The 15376-nt window shown below is 45.8% G+C and overlaps 1 protein-coding gene across 4 annotated transcripts in view; it reads left to right on the top strand.

The window, feature by feature from the left end:
- Positions 1-9958, top strand: part of ADORA2A (adenosine A2a receptor) — a 28956-nt gene extending 18998 nt beyond the window's left edge. For all 4 annotated transcript variants that reach the window (XM_080392621.1, XM_080392623.1, XM_080392622.1 and 1 more), the window contains one exon: positions 3876-9958. In XM_080392621.1, the coding sequence (XP_080248747.1) occupies positions 3876-4836 (961 nt within the window). In that variant the 3' untranslated portion in view covers positions 4837-9958. The remainder of the gene's footprint in view (positions 1-3875) is intronic.
- Positions 9959-15376: the final 5418 nt, after the last annotated feature.

Here is a 15376-nt window from a genome sequence, read left to right as displayed (position 1 = left end):
ATTTATAGTCTCAGACATGCTGAGAAAGTGAAAGCTGATTAGCTGAAGAAGGAAATGTGATACGATTTTGACTGCACACATATAATTTTTTTTTCTTTTTCTAATATCTGGTTGTCTGAAAAATGTGTCAAACCATTGGAGGAAAGTTCTGCCACTGAAGGTGCAATGTTTTCACCCCATCCTTTAATGCCTGGGAAAGCCTCTTCTCTCCTCCTCAGAGGACAAGAAAGGTAACACCAGGCATTCCTAATATTCATTAGATTAAAAAAATAACAGATCAGACTTCCTTCTCTCTAGCAAAACCAAAAAGGGCCAAATGTATTTTTTCTTTTTTTTTTTTACTGTTTCATGTCTGATTAGTCCTAAGGAAGGTAACTTCATGTCTCAGTGGATATATATGTGGAGGTGTACTCCCACACAAATAAACTGTCAGTGTTAAGGAAGCAGAAGAGTGGGATTTCTGATACAGCTTGGGTTTAGACACCTCAGTGCATAATTAGAGTTACCTTTGGAATGGTTTTTCTGTGGATAAAAGATCCTCCCCAGAAAAATTGCAGTAAGGAAAGATATCTATAAGTAAAATTTAAAAACGCATTGAACTGATTTGTGAACCTCTTATCGGTTCTACCTTTCAAATGATTAAACCATTGTGTAGAATTTGATAGACTTACCAGAAGTTCTCAAACACTTCACTGAATTCTGCCAGGATTTATACGAATGTAACACTCTACAAGTGGCAAAAAAGCACTCCCTAGGAAGTGAGTATGAGTCATTGTTCCTTTTAGGATAAAATGCAAACTCTCTGACATGACAGGTACCTGAAAACCTGTACTCACTGATATAAACCCCCAGGGTGTTCTAAACAAAACTGGCCATGAGTGTGAGCTCCAGCATGAAGTCATGGGCCAAGAACAATTGCCGCTTTCCAGGCTTTTTGGTGCCAGCAAATGCTGCGTGGGCACAGAGCCCAGCCACGTGCTCTTGTGCAGGCATTTGTGGTAAGGATACTCCCACGGTGAAGGACAGGTAGCTCTGATGCACTGGAAAGGGAGGAGTTGCTATCCTGGAGTCAGTTTGCCAGCCTGATGGTTGGGAGAGCAGCAGCGCAAGTGAAATTATTTTGGGGAAAACATCCGCATTTTCATGTGTTTGGAAAAGTGAGTTTTGTTTTCTAGAGGAATCAGGTGACACTATCCCCACACCCAGCTCCACTGTGTGCCCATGCTCTGCGCTAATGTTCTTTGTGTCTGGAATTTCACGAGTAGAAGTCATCATTTATGTAGTAATTCCAGTATTTCCAGGAAGCACAAGAACTGCTTATGCACAGACAATCCAGTGCTGTCTGGACACATCAGACATGCTACAAAGTCACCTGCCAGCTATGCAGAACATGGGCTGCAGGTGTGACCAGCTCCTTCCAGCAGGCTGTGTCTCCTACATAGGTGCCAGCAGCTCACAGTATATGTGATGCATCCTGGAAGGCCTGAACTTACCATGTACAGCACTGAGGACACAGAAAGTAGCTTTGGGCTGGCTGCTGTGAGCCTAGAAAGATGCCTAGACAGGTGCACAAACTCCCCAATGCTGGCCTGGTGACATCTCTAAGTGGACAAAAGGAATGAGTCCAGGAAAGTCCATCTGAACAATAACCCTATCTCAGCCAAGTCAGCCAGAGGTGTCTCCTATGGATCCTAGAAATGAAGCTCTCCCAGGAGAATTACAACTTCTCAGTGGGTACCTGGCCAACATGGTGCCGCACACTATGTCCCGAGATGCTATGAACTTTCTCTCTTAACCCCTTGAGATACTGAGCAAGGAATTACAGAAATGCACTGCTGATGGGTGGATAATTGCCACTGCCAGCACAACACTGCAGCTGGAAAGCAGGCAGCTGCTTGGGTTAAGTGCTGTTCCTAAGCCTCCTAAAGTTTGTTGCATGGGAATCCCCAGAGGGTAAGAGGGAGGGAGAAATGGGGGGGGGTGTTTGCCTGGAGCAGTAATTAATATATTTTTAGTGGAAGGGAAGGGACATCTGTAGTCGTGGGATAACAGCTGCACAATTTCAAAATTCCTCTGACAAGATGTAGCCAATTCCAAGGCTGCAGAGTTTTGAGGGTTTTTTGTTGTTTTTTTTGTTTTGTTTTTCCATGCTTTAAGTGCCTTCAGCCAGTCTCTTGCTCCCTAAGTGTAGTTTCCAAAGCAAGATGCTGTTTTGCTGCGTTGATAAGGTCTGAATGTGAGCAGCTCCCTGCTACCATCCATGCTGTGCCCTTAGCATCCCCTAAGCATTGGGCAGGATCCATTACTTGCTGGAGAAACCTTTTTATCTCTCAGAATCAGCTGAATCCCTCCCTCGTTTCTGGAAGGAGGATTTCAGTGACTGGGAATTGTGTGGTTGGCTGCCTTACCCACTCCCTCTTTTCTGATTTTGAAATGCAGCTGAAGAATGGAGACTCAAGCCTGCCAGGTTTTGTGTGGAGCCAGTTTTTTTTTCCAAGGCCCATCAGCAGGGATTTAAAGCACATGCAGGATCTCCATTCTGTACTGTGCCCAGGAAAAGCCGCCTGCCTCCTCCCCTGTCTTGAACTTGCATTGGGATAGGAGCATGAACCTGTGGGAATAACTATTTCATTGAGAGATGGAAAGATTTCTATGGCTTGTTGGATTCTTTTTTTGAATGTTTGTTTGCTGAGAGAATTCTGGGGACAGAGGGAGAAGGAGCATTGGGTAAACACTGGGAGCCCAGTGCTACCGCTGTCCGATCACAGACACATGGGGTCAAGTACAGTGTGGGACCCACACTGGACAATGTGGGAATCCAGCCATCTACTTCCCATGCTGAGCATTACCAAGGGAAGGAAATTGCATTGAAATGTTAAACTGTTGCCCTGATTTACATTTTCAGAGAGAAGAGCTGGTGGAGTCAGCTCAGGACTCGCAGTAACCTGTGAGGCCTTGGGAACTGGCCAGTATTTCAAACAAACCAAGGTCCCTGGCTGCATTGTCAGATTCTTACCATGTTGCTTATTGCGTCTTTCAACAGATCTTGGAGAATTTCCTGTTAAGAGCACTGGCTTCAGCCAGACATATCAATACCTCCACCGCTGAAGTCCCCTTCGGTGTGTGAATGCAGCCCACAGCACACCTGTAGTTGGAACACTGTCCTCAGCTTAGCTCCTCCTGTTTGAAAAGGATATGGGGTCAGCTTACTTGGGCTGGTGAGGAAAACTGCTGACTTGTCTCAGTTATTTAAGGAAGGTTGGTGGTGCTGGCCCTTCCTGAAAGTGCCATTGTGGAGCAGAGTGAGATGCTGTGCAAGGTGATGCCAGCCTGGCTTCTGTGATTGAGTCAGCAGAATTTCCCTGGAGCACACCTGAACACGGACACAAGGTCGATGGCACTGCGCCTCTGAGTTCTTTTGTGCTATTTGGCTCACAGATCCACTACAAGACACAGCAATCCTGTGCTATAAGGCTGCTCCTTTGCCAGAAAGGAGGAGTACCTCAGCCTTCAGCCAGAGAGCCACAGTGGTCTTCACCAAGGGTCAGAGCAGTGCTGTTCATTATCCAGGCTGCAAGATCTACATGCATGACCCAGTGGTCTGGTGGAGTGAAGGAACACAGATGAAAACTGTATTAATTTCCCTGTTTTTCTGTCACCTCCTCACCACCTAAAGGAAAGGGGAGGGAAATAGGTGGCATACAATGTCATTGTGGAGTCCATGCTGTGCTGTGTGGGTTCTGCATGGCAGTTCAAAGGCCCATCTGAAGAAGCAGGTGCCTTTCTTGGCGTCTTTTGGGACATTGGGAAGTTGTGTGGGTATCAGAGGCTTGTTGAACAATACTGATATGATTCCTGTTTTCTCTGCTTTATAGGTACAATGGCTTGGTGACTGGCTCTCGAGCTAAAGGTATCATTGCCATCTGCTGGGTATTATCTTTCATCATCGGCTTGACACCAATGCTAGGGTGGCACAATCGTTCCCAGATTGAAGAGCTGGGTTCCAATAAGACCTCTCCCATCAACTGCAGCAACAGTATGGTGGCATGTCTCTTTGAGGCTGTGGTCACCATGGAGTACATGGTCTACTACAACTTTTTTGCCTGTGTGCTCCTGCCCCTCCTCCTCATGTTTGGTATCTACTTGAAAATCTTCATGGCAGCCCGGCGGCAGCTCAAGCAGATGGAGAACAAGATGGTACATGGGGAACGTTCTCGCTCCACTTTGCAGAAGGAAGTCCATGCAGCTAAGTCTTTAGCTATCATTGTCGGGTTGTTTGCAGTCTGCTGGCTTCCACTGCATATTATTAACTGCTTTACCCTTTTTTGCCCAAATTGTGCCCATGCTCCCCTCTGGCTAATGTATCTGGCTATTATCCTGTCTCATGCCAACTCGGTTGTAAATCCTCTAATTTATGCCTACCGAATCAGGGAGTTCCGATACACCTTCCGCAAAATCATCAGCCAGCATATCTTGGGCCGGAAGGAGCCGTTCAAGGCAGGAACAGCCAGCTCTAGGACTTCCACTCATGGCGGGGATGCAGAGAATGCCAGCATACGAATCAGCGAGTATGCCTTAGAGGTGTACACCAATGGAGAAATCCACAGGGATCCTGAAAAACAGGACTTAAACAAATGCAAAGTTGGCTTGGAATGGCACCAGAACGGAAATGCTCTGGACGTGGAGACAAATGGGCATCTCCCACATTCCTGCAAAAATGGGATTCTCTCAGATGCATGCATGAACAGGGAGCCTCACAGTGAAGAGCTAATTGATGCCCAGGTGTCTTACTCAGATCTGGAAAGAGCAGCCTTCGCAGCAGCTGATGTTTCCTGATGAGACTTTCAAAGTCTTCCTGGTAGAATTATTTTTTTTTTCCATTGGTGACCTCTGCCATGGCAGAAAGGGAGGTTGGGGGGTTGGGGGAGAGGTGTGTATTCAGATCGCTGTGGAGAAAGAGGTCCCCACCCAGGACAGTTGGGATGATCCTAAATACTAGACTGGAGAAAAGTCAAGAGACCACTGAAGTGGACTAAGGAAGGAGGGACATGTTACCCGTCAATGACCTGACATCAAGAGCAGTGCCAAGGTCAAAGATGGTTTTCCAAGTTCAGCACTGGGAGACTCTGCTGGTGCAGGGCATATCATGACATTGTGCTGTACTGTGTATCTGTGGTTGTATGTCGGTTTTGCTGTCTTTACCAACAGAAATAAAAGCATGGCTGGAAATACCCACTGAATTGCAAAGGGCAGCAGGGAAAGGGCATTTTAGTACTTTGGCCCTGCAACAAACAGAAGGGGGATAGCAACATCTATTGGTCAGGAGGGATGCCAGCAACCGCTTGGAGAGGGAAGGAATTCACCTGATGGGAACTTCGGATACCTTCAACCATGGCGTTTCGTCTTTCAGTTCATGTTTTTGAAGCTTATACTGCAACAGGTTGCTCAAATGTGGTTGTGTTTTTTTCTTGTCTTGATAAGATTACTTTGTGTTAAGTTATAAAAGATGGGCAAGAACTCATATCCGTTCCCTGAGTGCTCAGTGTTCCAGATGCACAAGGCAAACATAACCTCATAGCAGCTCTCCACTTTGTCTAACAAATAATGAAAACGGAGTCTGTAATATGGATTTCCCTCAGCAAAAGGGCTGTTAGCAGGACTTGGTGGTGCAGATAGTGGATAAGCAGGCCAGGTTGTGGTCTGTGTCTGTCACCAGGGTGCTCGTGCCCCAAGGTGTTGTGAAGAGCTGTCGGGTGTGTGAGCTGTCTGTAGGCTGGTGGGCACTGTGTGCTTTTTCTCCCTCTCTCTGTGCTTGTAATTCCTGAGCTCCTAGAATGCAGATTCTTTCCATGACCCCAAATGTGTGTGAGAGGAGATAATTTTACGTAGTTTCATGGTTTTCATCCTCACTCAAAAAGCTGTGAGATTTTGTTTCTTCTTTCTTGGGGTAGGGAGGAACACACGCATACCTAACACTTGTTTTTGGAATTCAAATGAGCTCTTTTCTCCTGTGATTTCAGATTTTCCTGATGTGTTTTACTGTGAAGCCTGATGTGCCCCTGTGGTGCAGAGGCACCAACAGAGCTCGATCTGTGTTGTTAGAAGATGCTCCTACTCTGAGAAGCTGAAAGATGACAGTAGTAGAAATCAGCCTAGAAACTGCAGTAGTCTGAAGAGAACAGGCAAATCTGTGCTGTGGGAAGTGTATGCACTGATGTGGTTTGTTGTAGAGGTGTTTCATGGCAGTTTGATAATTCTCTGTATCACTTCCGAGGCCTGGTAGCTCAAGGACAGCAGGATGCCATGTCAGCTTGAATTCTACCTAAAGATTGTCTGGGTTTTGTTTTCCAGATAATTATCTATGTCCAATACCACCAGCCTTCTGGAGAGACAGGCAGTAATGGTCCTACTGGAGAACTAAAATCTGGTAATTCCAGGCATCTGAAGCTTATTCCCTAGCTGAAAACACCAGAAATATCATCCCCTGAACCTGGCTTCTCCTTGTGACTGTCCATTAACATTTCAGAAGCCAAATAATTTTATCTTCAGAAAGGAAAGGGGAGCTGGATTTTGATATTTGAGGAAGAGCAGGTTAGGTTTGTGTGTTCTTATTCCATGTTTACTTTATATATTATGAACTATTAAAATGAAAAGTCAGTTTTATATGAGGAGAATTTTCTTTTTGCCAGTCTCCCTACATGAAGGTGGGGAGTTGTTTATAGTGCCAAACGTGTTCAAGTATGTAACTGCTCCAGGCTAGCACAAAGCTTACTGTGAGGTCGATAAAAGATGTGGCTGGCCACCACAATCCTTAGCAGAAAGACAGATAAGTTTGTAGAACAATAGACTTCACATTTTAGTTGAATTGCTGCTTTCTTGGCACGGCTCTTCATATAGTCTAGCGTCAGAGGAGTGGATTATCACTCCAGCACCATTAACAAACACTAAGCCCTTGCCCTGTGGCTGACGTTGTAGGTAGTTCCTCTGCAGGGTGACTTGGGATCTGGTTACACTTGATCTTTCTTGATGGAACATTTCTGTAGGTTATTTGTGGGGTGGCTCCTCTGACCTCCTGTAACAGTAGCAGAGGAACTAAGTCAGGAAAATGGGGGTCTGATCTCTTCAGGCCTCAGCTGGGAGCTGAAATGTTTCTAAGAATAACACAAAATTACATCCGGTATTCATGTCAATAACAATTAGGTCCACAAAGAAGCAGAGCAGGGAAGGAAGTGTGGGAAAATACCAACATCGCTCATGTGCTGGAACACACGCAAGTGCAGAAGTGTCTCCTATTGAGCTGTAGTTGCCATTGAAAAGGGATGCTTTATACCACATTGCATCAGACTTTCAACAGCTGATGTGGGTTGGTTGCTTTCTATTGTTTCCTGAGCTGCTTCACACTCAATTATGGCAGCTTCTTGTTTTGTTGCCACAAGAATCAAGTTGATCTATGTTGATGCAACAAGATTGTCAATCCAGAAAACTTGCCTGCCCAACCAGATTGCCATGTGAGCTTACTGAGCTCCCGATGCCTCAAAATTAGCTTTTCTGTTGCTGTTTGAGGTGCCCCCCAGGTGTGTCCAGTCCCTTTCAGTATTAGTGATCCAGATTTGAAATGAAAAGAGTGTGTGAAGGGGCCGGGAAGTATGCAGAAGGAACTGCAGTGGAGGTAAGGAGGCAGCATCTTTTATATAGAGTTGGAAGTCTGTAGTAACAGGAAGGAAGGGATAGCAATTGCACCACATGCTGTGTGCCTTCTGGCAAACATATGTCTGAGATGGACCTTCAGAAGATGTTTCCAAAGCAGTTGTTGGGGGGAGCATGAGCCTTTTGAACAGAATTTTGGACTTCTTATTTTTTCTTTTGTAGGGATTGTGATTTCAAGGCTTGCGTATTTTATTTTATTTTTTTATAAAAAAAAGAAGCTGTAGGGTCCCTTTGATTAAGTGTGCTCTTTCCTTCTCCTGGCAGCACTCTCCACTCTCGAGAAAAGTACCTGTCTTCCAAACTGCATAGGGGAGGGATCATTAGAAAAGTGAAAGTTAAATAATTTTTACTAACCTCCCCACTCATATCCCCATTTTCCTTCCAGCTGGAGAATGTTCAGCTGATGAAATGTAGCTGTTCTGGATAACCAAAGATGGTACCAAGACAAAGGGAAGAATGAGGTGACTATCAGGAGAGGCTGGAGAAGACCTCCTTGGGAATGCAAGGTGCAGTGGGTCCAGAGAGTAAGAGCTGGGGTAAGAAGAGACTAATTGCTTTGAGCTGGAACTTCTTACTAAAAATGGCTAAAGACCCATAGAGAGATGTGGTGTCTTGTTTGGTGTGAGGGCATTCCATGAATTTCACCATTCCCTGAAGACTCTTAGGCTCCAGAGTTTATTTGCTTTATAGGCTTTTGGAGAAAGTAAAGTTTGATCAGTTGCCAGGAGTAATTTTATCAAGGGTTCTTCTTGGTGTGCTCTCCTCAATAGGACACTGCTTTTTGTGTGTGCAAATAAATGCACTTAACAGCTTTGTCCTGCAGAGTTTCTTTTGGATCGGTGATATTTCAAGGCTCTGTGCAAGCCTGAGCTGCAGCTCTGGAACAGAGGAGTTTGGCATGGTGGGACAGCTGGGGTTGCTGGAGACAGAAGGGGTTTGTCTCTGACCCTAGTTGGTGCTGGGAAGCTTATTGTGCAGAGGGACTTGGTGCTGATGTGGACTAGTCTGAATCTTCAACCATTTTTGGAAAAGAGGCTCCAGGGGATGCTGGTGGGTATAGAAAAGTCTCTAAGGTCTGGGAGAAGACTGGAGGATTACGGTTAGATGGGAAATTTTGGTGGTGAAGGAAGATCTGTAGGGTAAGTGTTTGGGAGGATTTCAGGGGAGCAGGAATGTGCTGGGAGGTGCTGAGGATCGCTCAGATGGTGCTGGCATGAAACCAAGGTGTGACTTGGTGAGGAAGGACTCTGGAAAGGATGTGCAGTCTTACAGTTCTCCTAGGGTCACTGCAGAGGGTCAGCCTTCCCTGATGTGTGCAGAAGGTTGACTTCATATGGTCTGCGTGTGGCTGAGGCAGAGACAGGTTCTTCTGGATTAGCTCCTTTTTAGATACATTGTCTCACTTCATGAGCATGTCCAGGTGTAACAAAAGCCCTTCTGCTTCATGAATGTGAGCACAACCTAAAAACAAATCAGTCCAGCCGTGTTCTGTGGGAAGGACAAGCATGCTGTAACAGTGCTGCAATGCATTAAAACTGTAGAATACTTTCTAGCGGTGTTTGCTAAGTTTAGCTGCCTAATAGTTCTCTCCCAATTAGTTTTGAGCATCAAACTGCACTGAGTCATACCAGAGGGCTTTTTCTTTCTAGCCCTGAGCTTTTGGCCTTCTTTACAGTAAAACACATCAAGAGTAACTAAAAATCACACCAGTTCCTCATTTGCATGAGAGGTGACTAACCATGACAGACTGAGAATCCCCAAACTGGGACAGTGTTGTGTGTGTAACTCCCCATCTTATTTGTCTGCTGGGACCATTCACACAAGGATATGTTAAAATCAAGACTGGAACCTGCTGATCTGAGAACATCCTTTGCTTCCTTCCCCACTCTGTCTCAGGAGCTGGCATTAATTACCCCTGTCCTGTGGAGCGGTTGTCTCTGTGGTCTGCAAACCAAGACACTATGAACACCCTGCTGCACACGCTGTCACTATAAAACAGTTACTCTTTTAATTTAAATGTTTTATGAATATAGTTGTTGTTTTCCCTCTGTTTGTCAGTTACCAGTGGGAGGGGAGGGAAGGGGGTGGGAGAATACGTGCATGCAAATGTATTTAAAGTGCATTGACCAAAGGGTTTTTTTGAATCTGTGAAGTTTTCATATCTGTGAAGTCATCAGACTGCTGGGCAGTGAGGAGCCGCTGGTGCTGCTGAGTCTGTCTTGGTTACATTTCTTAATAAGCATTAAAATATATTTGTAAAAGAGAGTGTGAGTGTCTTTGTCCCATGAAGATCTGGCTGGCTGGCCTTTTTTTGTGCAAGTATTTTCTTATAATTTTATTAGGTTTTTTTCTGTAGATTGATCCTTCTGGAGAGTTCTCTCTCTGGCGCTGCCTATTCCTTTGCAGAAGACGTTAGCACTAAGGTGACAGACCCAGATGGCCTGGAAGACCCCTCACATCTCTGACATCCTGGGATCTGTCATCTTGGCAATAAGAGGAAATGTTTACAGCTGCGTACTGAACTCAAGGTAGAGCACCATATTTGCCCAAACCACTGCAGCGTCAGGAAGAGTGTGTTACATAGCAGGACCTGAACGGTCCGTGACTGGACCATGAAACAAATTTGCCAGCTGTGACTGGGACATCCCAGCCTGCTGGCTCGCCTACCTCAGACCTCCTGGTAAGATCATCACGATTTCAGATGTCTCTTCTGTTCTGCCACTGACACTCAGGCTGAGCTAGCCCAGCCTGATGTCAGCCAAATTAGTCTAGAAATCGAGGCAGTGAATCTAGATGCAGCTGTGGTGTCCCTTAAATCAATTCTGAGCAATTCTGACAGGATGAAGCAGGAACAATTTCCAGCCTTTTCCAGCTGGCAACTACTAAATATATGTGTGAGTAGGTTAGTGAAAGTCTGTATGATCCAGGAGTATTTGGAATTGGGAAGTGATGAAATGAAAGTTCACCAGATAACCATCAACTACTGGTCATTCCCTCTTTTGGTTCACTTTGCAGCTGGGCTAGAGGCCTTGCTGGAGGTCCCCCATTTGTGGAGAGGTGCTGGCACCCTGGTGCTCTGCGGCCAGCTGTGCCTGAGCTGTTCAACCAACTGTGTAATTGAAAAGCTTTTTGATTTTTCTCCCTCCTTTCACAAACACTGTTCGTTTTGTTCTGCAGCATCAAAGGCCAGGAGCTCTGAGGAACAATGGGCGTCTGCAGGAGCCCAAAGGGGGAACAATGGCTGTACCTGGCCCCAGAAAGAAAGCAAGTACTTGAAAGAACAGAGAGAACTTCCAGTTTAACAACACAATTGGCCTGATTTGGAAATCTCTGCTCAAAGATCCACACCTTGGCTTAGTCACCTAGAGAAACCTTTGCAGGGCTTTTGCTGAGGTCTGAGAGCTGTCTGAGGATAACATAGCTCAATAGTGTAATAATTACTGCAGCAGTGGGGAACTGATGACATTTCTGGGTGGTTTAGTAGGATGGGGCTGTGGAGGATGGTGCTTTCCCTACTAATGGATGGATAACATTTTTGACTAAAAAGCTTTTCACAGTATTTAAAGCAGCAGGATCTTCCTTGTCATTTCTGCCCTCAAACAGGAAGCCTTTACTGCTAAGAATAGTATGTACAAGTGCCTGCTCTGCTCTTGACCAGCATGTGTTTCAGGGAGAAGTATCAGAGAGTTAAAAGCTCTGGGCACCTTTTCTGAGGCCCTGTGGACCTCACAATTTATTTTCACAGGGAAGATTCTCACTGCCTTGCACTTGACTGAAGCAACCAAATGAGTGAGGTTCCCCATGTGTTCATTCAGGGAAGGGAGATAGGCTTCTGCCAGCTCAAGAGAGATCCTGGGAGGAATCCACCCCTGTGATCCTGGAAATAAGCACCTCAGGTTAAATGATGCAACTCACCGAAGGTCAAAGGTCAGAGTCTCACTGCATTCCTCCCTGACTTCCCAATCTCCTCTTCAGTGCTGTTCTGAGAAGAAAGGGGGGCACTTCTGGATGTTGGAGATGTTTCCTCAGAAGTGACACCGTGGGTGGAACTGTTGGATGGTTTTGGCTTTAAGATGTGCCACTTACAAACACTGTTTTTTTTCTCTGTTGTGTGACTCTAGTAGTCACAGATGAGATTCTACAGTGTGACTGGAAAGTACTACCCAGATCTCAGAAAATCAGAAATTTTTTTCAAGAACTGGAGACCTTGCAACACATCAGAGAAGGTGTAAGGTCTAAGACAAATTTGGCTCTGAGAATAACACGGTGATTTTTCAGCAAGTGAAAGGGAAGGACTGGGAAAAGAGCTTTTCAGTCTGCAAGTTCAGAATAAACTGTGCAAAGATGTGGTTATCTGGAGTGCAGATCCATACTGTGTGGTCTGAGCCTGTTGCACTGAACTCCAAACCTGGGACTGTGGTTTTTGGGAGTATCCAGCTGCAACCCAGAGAGGTGACTGCAACTTCTACAGAGCCCAGGGCAGTCTTTAAACCTGCAAGCTCAAGCTCGGACACTGGCAGTACTGGAGCTGCAATCACTCAGGCTTTGTTTGCCAAAGATTTACGCATAGCCCTAGGCAGCTCTGATGTTTTGCCTTACCTGAGGCAAGGACATTAGATAACAGCTCATAATGACAGTGAAGCAAATCCAAGTGCGTGGGGTATCTTGCTGCTTCAGCTGTTGATGAGGTCATAGGGATGTCTTTTTGGCTGGTATTAGTCCAGGATATGTTACTTCTAAATGGGAGTTAGGCATATCTCAATTGGAAACTTCATGTTAATGGAGAACTTGCAGCTGCATCATTTGGGCATTTGGCATCATCTGGGCTGTGAAAGTTTGTGCCTGAGCTTGGGGGTTCCCAGGGATGCAAGGCTCTTGTGCAGTGTGGTGATTGCATCCAGGAAAAGTCCTAATAAAGAGAACTGAGCAGCCTGGATCAGTCCTACAAAGAATGCAAAACAAGCCTGGGCCATCTCGGGGTAAGCTGCACTCATGGTGCCTCTTGAACCCATGTCCTGTTATTGTTGGTGTGGAACGTGAGGGACTGGGCCAATGAAAATAAGGAAGGTGGCTTGACAGACACAGATTTTATCTTTTGAGATTCGTCATGACCTTTCTAGTGTATAATAAATAAAGTTGACTCAGGAATTGGCAAGTGCACTATAACATGCAGTCCTGGTGTTGGGACTCGGCAGAATGTTCTGCTTAGCAATGCACTCTGTTAGCTCTGTTTGCCAAGTTCCTGTTTTGGAGGTGTGCTGAAGGGCTGAACAGTGGCAGATGCTGAAGCCTTCTGCAGGGCAGGTGCACTGGACCCAGCATCTCTGACCATGCTGATCCAGGCTGGATGAAGGTCATTTTGAATCCATGCTGATATAACCTTTTACCACTGGGCCATAAAAAGAAATGTCTTGCAAAGGAAGAATATTGTTTGCAGTGGTGTGAATCTTGGGGCAAAGAGGACTCCCATTCTTTCACATTACTGTATTACCCATCAAGCGTTTAAGTCAGCATTGAACAGTATTGCTTCCTGCAATAATGTCTTTTGAGCAGCCTTGCCGTGCACCCCGGATCCTATGATATTAAACAATTCCATCATCCAGAGGATGTGGCCAATTTTGCAGTTGACAGGAATGGTAGCTCTGAGACTTTGCTGCTGCCAAGTGAATCCCTGCCATACCATCTCCTCTGTCAACCATGATTGTGAGCAATCGCAGCCAGGTTTTCTGAACTAGCCCTGGTGGCAGAGGCTGTGATATTTGCAGACAACTGGGAATCATGTGCTGCTGAATCGAAGCTGTTCAGTGATGGTAACACATCAGATTGTGAAGTTATTCTGCAGAGCCAAAAGGTGCTGGGCAGAAGAGGTCTAATGTTTGCCTTCCCAGTCCCTGAGAGGCTACGAGCTGCAGTTAATGTCACAAAGGTTATGGCAGATTCAAAGGCAGAGTCTCAAGAGCAGAGCACCCAGCACTGGCACTGGGGTGCTGGGCTACATGAGCTCTCAGCACCTTAAAGTAAAGGACAGCTGTCTGCCTTGTTTCTGAGGTGCCTGCCATTTGGGAGCAGTCCAGTATTCCAAGTGTTTCCTGCCTTTCTTTATATTCATGCCAAAAGCACTAACAGAATAGGGTGGAGACAAAACTCTCAGACCCTCCTCAAGATCCTCCTCTAATTCCAGAAGGATCAAAATGCTAAAGGTTGCATTAGAAAAACAGAAACAGTCTTTTCTCCCACCATTGGTAACTCAATGCCACCACTAAAGCTGAGAGTCAGCTGCTTGTTCTACAGCTGCGCCCTTTCTGAATTCATGAGAAATAGCATTTTGATTTACTTCCAGAGGAAATACACAGTAATATCTCTAACTTGCACTGAGGCCTTCCAGTCTGCAGAACTAACCCATGGAACGTTCATCTGTAACTAAATTAAACCCAAGATCCCTTATTCCTTATGGTTGAGCCAGCACTCGGGAACTGGGCTTTTAATCAGAAACCTGTATAGCTTGCTTTCTCTGAGCACTTGTTTCCTATGCAAGTTCCCTCCCATCCTAAGTTCTACATTTGCAGATGATCCCTCCTTTCCTGCCATGTTCCAGAATCGGGAGTTTATCTGAGATGCATGGGGCTGGCTGTCCCTTTCCCTGGTTCAGCAGTACCTGGAATTTCAAAAGAACTGTAGCAACACCATTCCTGTAGATTTTTCCCTGTGTGGTTGGCGGGAGGGATGTGCTCTCTGTACGCTAACAGCAGTCTCCAATTCCCTTGCAGGAGGATTGCCATGACTGTTTGATTTGGAAGCACTATGTGGGACATAGGATCCTCCCAGGGAGAGTTCAATGCTTTCTTCCCATCAAAAGCATGAGGCTGCATCCTGGGGTCAGGATGTCAGTGACATGTCAATGACACTGAATGCTGAAGCCTGTGTGTCAGTCAGATCTTGGAAGAGGTTGCGCTTTGCTGCACAGACACGTTCGCTCTCTCTCAATGGAGGTCCTTGTGGATGTAGCCATGAATCTGGTGTTTTCCAGGTGGCTGTGTTCTCTCTATGCTGGATGAATCCTGGTGCTGTAAAACAGGTGTCCCTGTTCTGTTTCCTAAACTGATGCATCTGCTGATGTCAGCTTCCAGGTAAGATGCACAGGAACCTGCTCTCTCTCTGCATCTGTTGCCTTTGGCCTCTGCTAGTAGTTGGGTATCCTAAGGAAACTAGACATGACCTAAGGCTATTTTTTTTTGCTAATCCTTGGTTAGCATTGCAGATGGAGAAGTAATGGCAGTTTTCCAGCAGGTGAGACCCTCCAGGCCAGCTAGCCAGACAAGAAAAATAAACACAGGAAATAGCATCCATGCAATAAGATATCAGAGAAAGGAGAGGCTGGGAGAGCTTTCTGCTGTGTGTATTGGGGGGGAAGCACAGAGCCTGGAGCACTCTCTTAACAGGAGCAATCAGATGTTGTTAACACAAAGGGAGGGGTTAGTGCCTGGACAGAGAGGAAAGGAGAGAAAATGAGGTTTCTGCTTTGCCCAGACAGAGGAGGAGTTGCTCTCTAGGGTACAGGGTCTGTGGATGAGTTAGTGCTTTGCTCAGGGCAGAGGCTCTGATTAGCTCTGCTCCACCTGGTTGTTTCTCCATCTCAAAAGCAGTTCTGACGGTCTCTGTGTTGATGGAA

Source organism: Falco punctatus, assembly GCF_963210335.1.
Source record: "Falco punctatus genome assembly, chromosome: 1".
Classification (NCBI taxonomy): Eukaryota; Metazoa; Chordata; class Aves; order Falconiformes; family Falconidae; genus Falco; species Falco punctatus.
This window is presented reverse-complemented; position numbering and strand designations above follow the sequence as displayed.